At 33.0% G+C, this 6012-nt stretch overlaps 1 protein-coding gene across 1 annotated transcript; it reads right to left on the reverse strand.

Moving 5' to 3' along the window:
• Window positions 1-770: 770 nt before the first annotated feature.
• LOC115970440 lies at window positions 771-1259 on the reverse strand. The gene has a single exon (XM_031090076.1). The coding sequence runs from the start codon at window positions 1257-1259 to the stop codon at window positions 771-773; it is 489 nt and encodes a 162-aa protein (XP_030945936.1).
• Between the last annotated feature and the right edge of the window lie 4753 nt (window positions 1260-6012).

The following is a 6012-nucleotide window of genomic DNA, read 5'->3' on the forward strand; positions in this document are numbered from 1 at the left end:
GTAAAAGCAACTTGAACTAAATTCATTCCAAGAATGACGTGCATGCAATGGATTAAATGCCAATGAGAATTTTATTGATGAATAGAAAATTCCAAAAGCAACACACTGGGAAACACTAGCCTCAATTAAACTCCAAAAAAATAAAAGACCACATTTTCCTACAATCACCAGCCAACGCATTATTAATATTACAGTAGCCAAAGATGAGCCCATCTGAAGTCATAGGGATGATCAAATTCTCCAAGGTTTTGGTGCTGCCATGGAATTGCGTTCACATTTACTCTTGAGCAACGGAGGGAACAATGGGTTGAGTGGGAACATCTTGGGCCAACACTTGTGACTAATAATAGTGATCGATTTGCAACAAGAAGGACCGACCACACTAAATACGCCCTGGGAAAGTGTTCCGTAAATCTCATCAACACACTGATAAATGCTTGAAAGTGATGACCAGCATTTTGCAACATCTTTTTCCCAATTCCCATCTGATAGTCCTAGGAAAGGAATTTCACTGGCAAATAAAGCTTGCTCACAGTGATTTGATCTGTTCCTAGAGGTGAAGCAGCAGGTTCTCCAACCCCAGAGCCAGTTAAGCAAACGTTTTTAAGTGTTGAATGAAAAGCGGGGTTAAAAGGGAACAATTTAGGCAAGCAATGGTCACTGACCAAAGTGATGGCTTTACAACAAGTAGGGCCAAAGAAGTTAACTCTGCCATTAAAGAGTGAATTCATGACATCTGTAAGACACCCCGGTACGCCCAAAAGAGAAGACTAGCATTCCTGTACGTCTTGATTCCCCGGTAAAATCCCTGGTAAAGCAGCCTTACTGGCAGTGATTCCGGAGACCTGTACGTTTCCTTTAGATGGTTGACCACAAGAGTTATTGAGCAAATGAGCAAAGATGGGATTGGAGGGGAACAAATTAGACAAGCAATTTCCCTCAATCTTTGAGATGGCATTGCAACAAGAGGAACCTATAATGCTGAATTGGCCATTGACAAGTGAACCAAAAACTTGAGTAAGACACCCTGGTATGTCTACAAGAGATGAGAAACACTGCCCATTTTCCCCTGAAAGTCCCCCAGCTCCAAGGTTTGGGAACAATCTAGTTATTTGTGGCAACAATCCAGATATTTGTGACAATCCGGGTATTTGAGGTGATCCAGGTGTTTGTTGCAACTGAGCTAGCCCCGTAGGAACGAACATTGCCAAACATGCATATATCAATATGAAAGCAAAGCATTGTGATTTATATGCCATGGTACTTATCGAATTGGATAAACTGGTAGTGTGTGTGAGTACTGGTTTATAATTGGTAATGGAGGATGCTTGAGGCTAATGCAAGCGAGAGGATGGGAACTTATATTACCTATCAATGACATAAAAACTGAAACTTGTTTAAGTGTCATTGATGCATTGGTTTAATACTTCAAAATCCGTTCTACTAATACCATCAATGCTAGAAAACTTTCATTAAGATCATGGTAAGTTATACTTCATTGATGCTGGTCATTTTTCCCAAAGATGTTCTTGAGAATAACGAATTTAATCTTAATAATGATAAAACTGATGAAGGGGTGTTTCGATATAAAGATCAAGGATTTCAAATAAAACTACTTTGGTTGTTGCTACTTTTCCAATTAATCAAACGTAAAAGAGTTGTCAACTTCTAAATTACAATATCCATGATTTTGTGTATATACCATATATAACTCACAAGAGAATTTTATCGATTAAAATAAAACTCACAGGAGAAATGCTCCTCAAAAAGAGAAAAGTAGAAACATTTTAATAAATATATTGTAAGTGTTTTGATCCTTTTTCTATTATTATAGGATAGAAATGTTTTACCCAAACTGTATGCGTACTACCAAAAATATATTATTCAAATTTGTGTAAAAGTTTGTGACTGAAGAATTACATTTTTTTACCTAACGTACACACTATTGAATTACATTTTTTCTATATTCTTAATACTCGTGTCAAATTTCATGCTAATCAAATGTTTTTTACTATGTGGTCCAAAAGCTCATTTTTAATGTACAAATTTAATATACAAATTAAGGCTTAAATTTTGAACAATTAATAGATTAACGTGCTATTGTTCTCCGATCATTTTGAAATTTTACATGCATGAAGGTTATACGGAGAACATGCAATTCAACAATAGATTTATTAAAATTCACAATAAAAAAAAAAAAAAAAAAAACATTTTAACTCTAGTAACATTACTTAAGTTGCACTTGGTGTAACTTGACAAATTATGACAATAATAACGTTAATAACAAATATTTTAAATTTATCTTTAGTTAGTTACATTTAGGCACCAGACGAGCACCCAAAAAAAAAAAAAAAAATACCAACTTGTGAATGTTCATTTAATTTAAACACTTGTGAATGTTACTTATGGGATTGTGACCCTCTTTAAATGAATCAAAATAACTTTAAGATTAATAATAAAAATGAAATACTTTAAAAATATTGTTTTATATATAGAAATATAAATTCATTTGATGTCCTCATAAAAACATATATTTTTATATATACACAAAATTTTTGTTTTTAAATATTAGTAATTATGTTTTTTTTTTAAAATTTTAAAATTACACATACTTATTGTTTTTTGAGTGAAAGGAGGGTGTTTGGTCCTTGGCAGACTATTTGTGGCTCGTCACTGTATATGCATATTGTATTACAAAAAAAAAAAAAAAAATCAACTCACAATCCATAGGACACAATATTCATCTCTTTTTTTTTACTCAACATTTATTTTTTACATATATAGTTATAATAATATTTGAAAATTTGTGACGTATGATCCATAATGACTATTTTTTAATGTCAAGCCAAGACACTAATTGATTTCCTTTTTTGGGTAGCCATAATTCAAACTCAAGTCCAATATTTTAAAACAAAAGACATTATCAATTAAAATAACGAAAACCTGTTATATTTATTTTTTATTTTGACATTGTACAACCACATTTTATGGAAAATCCAATAGATTGATACCATGAAAAAAGTATTCAAACTGCATACACACAATTTCCTGATTTCAAAATTTTATTTATATAGTCAAAAGACTCATAACTAGGTCTTGATAAATTACATGGTTACCCAACTCACATCCAACTATTTGTTATTTGTTTGTTCACTTTTCTTTCATTGTATTTAACATTCAGTAATTCAAATATTGAAAATAAAGAGGAAACCAAAGTTACCAATTCTTTTCTCAAGATAATTTCAATTGTAAAAAAAAATGAAATATTGTGTTGTCGTTATAATTTTAATATACTATTATCGTATCACGCTTAATTTTTTTTTTTTATGACTAGATGATCCTAACATTGTGGCATGAATTAGAACCCAAATGTAAATTCAGAAGAACGAACTTAGCATAATATTTTAAGCATATATATTAAGCCACAATGCCATTTTGCATAACTCATTCTAAAAGAGAGTAAATCACTCAAGTAAACACAACTTGAACTAAATTCATTCGAAGAATGACATGCATGCAATGGCTTAAATGCCATCGAAAATTTTATTGATGAATTGAAAAATCTAGAAACGACACAATGGGAAACACTGGCCTCAATTAAACTTCGAAAAAAAAAATGACCACAATTTCCTACAATCACTAGCCAACGCATTATTAGTATTACAGTAGCCAATGATGAGCCTGTCTTAATTCATAGGCACGATCAAATTCTCCTAGGTTTTGGTGCTGCCCTAGAATTGCGTTCACATTTACCCTTGAGTAACGGAGGGAACAATGGGTTGAGTGGGAACATCTTGGGCCAACAACTGTGACTAATAATAGTGATTGATTTGCAGCAAGCAGGACTGACCACACTAAATACGCCCTGGGAAAGTGTTTCGTAAATCTCATCAACACACCGATTAATGTTTGAAAGTGATGACCAGCATTTTGCAACATCTTTTTCCCAATTCCCGTCTGATAGTCCTAGGAAAGGTAATTTCACTGGAAAATAAAGCTTGCTCGCAGTGATCTGATCTGTTCCTAGAGGTGAAGGTGCAGGTTCTCCAACCCCAGAGCCAGTTAAGCAAACGTTTTTAAGTGTTAAATGAAAAGCGGGGTTAAAAGGGAACAATTTAGGCAGGCAATGGTCACTGACCAAAGTGATGGCTTTACAACAAGTAGGGCCAAAGAAGTTAACTCTGCCATTAAAGAGTGAATTCATGACATCTGTAACACAACCCGGTACGCCCGAAAGAGAAGACCAGCATTCCTGTACGTCTTGATTCCCCGGTAAAATCCCTGGTAAAGCGGCCTTACTGGCAGTGATTCCGGAGCCCTGTCCGTTTCCTTTAGATGGTTGACCACAAGAGTTATTGAGCAAAGGACCAAAGATGGGATTGGAGGGGAACAAATTAGACAAGCAATTTCCCTCAATCTCTGAGATGGCTTTGCAACAAGAGGAACCTATAATGCTGAATTGGCCATTGACAAGTGAACCAAAAACTTGAGTAAGACACCCTGGTATGTCTACAAGAGATGACAAACACTGCCCATTTGCCCCTGAAAGTCCCCCAGCTCCAAGGTTTGGGAACAATCTAGTTATTTGTGGCAACAATCCAGATATTTGTGACAATCCGGGTATTTGAGGTGATCCAGGTGTTTGTTGCAACTGAGCTAGCCCCGTAGGAACCAACACTGCCATACATGCATATATCAATATGAAAGCAAAGCATTGTGATTTATATGCCATGGTACTTATCGAATTGGATAAACTGGTAGTGTGTGTGAGTACTGGTTTATAATTGGTAATGGAGGATGCTTGAGGCTAATGGAAGCGAGAGGATGGGAACTTATATTACCTATCAATGACATAAAAACTGAAACTTGTTTAAGTGTCATTGATGCATTGGTTTAATACTTCAAAATCCGTTCTATTAATACCATCAATGCTAGAAAACTTTCATTAAGATCATGGTAAGTTATACTTCATTGATGCTGGTCATTTTTCCCAAAGATGTTCTTGAGAATAACGAATTTAATCTTAATAACGATAAAACTGATGAAGGGGTGTTTCGATATAAAGATCAAGGATTTCAAATAAAACTACTTTGGTTGTTGCTACTTTTCCAATTAATCAAACGTAAAAGAGTTGTCAACTTCTAAATTACAATATCCATGATTTTGTGTATATACCATATATAACTCACAAGAGAATTTTATCGATTAAAATAAAACTCACAGGAGAAATGCTCCTCAAAAAGAGAAAAGTAGAAACATTCTAATAAATATATTGTAAGTGTTTTGATCCTTTTTCTATTATTATAGGATAGAAATGTTTTACCCGAACTGTATGCGTACTACCAAAAATATATTATTCAAATTTGTGTAAAAGTTTGTGACTGAAGAATTACATTTTTTTACCTAACGTACACACTATTGAATTACATTTTTTCTATATTCTTAATACTCGTGTCAAATTTCATGCTAATCAAATGTTTTTTACTATGCGGTCCAAAAGCTCATTTTTAATGTACAAATTTAATATACAAATTAAGGCTTAAATTTTGAACAATTAATAGATTAACGTGCTATTGTTCTCCGATCATTTTGAAATTTTACATACGTGAAGGTTATACGGAGAACATGCAATTCAACAATAGATTTATTAAAATTCACAAAAAAAAAAAAAAAAAAAACATTTTAACTCTAGTAACATTACTTAAAGTCACACTTGGTTTAACCTGACAAATTGTGCCAATAATAACGTTAATAACAAATATTTTAAATTTATCTTTAGTTAGTTGCATTTTGGCACCAGACGAGCACCCAAAAAAAAAAAAAAAACCAACTAAATTAAGCATCAGTACAAAATTTGTGAATGTTCATTTAATTTAAACACTTGTGAATGTAACTTATGGGATTGTGATCCTCTTTAAATGATTCAAAATAACTTTAAGATTTATAATCAAAATGAAATACTTTAAAAATATTGTTTTATATATAGAAATATAAATTCATTTGATGTCCTCA

Source organism: Quercus lobata, chromosome 12 (genome assembly GCF_001633185.2).
Source record: "Quercus lobata isolate SW786 chromosome 12, ValleyOak3.0 Primary Assembly, whole genome shotgun sequence".
Classification (NCBI taxonomy): domain Eukaryota; kingdom Viridiplantae; phylum Streptophyta; class Magnoliopsida; order Fagales; family Fagaceae; genus Quercus; species Quercus lobata.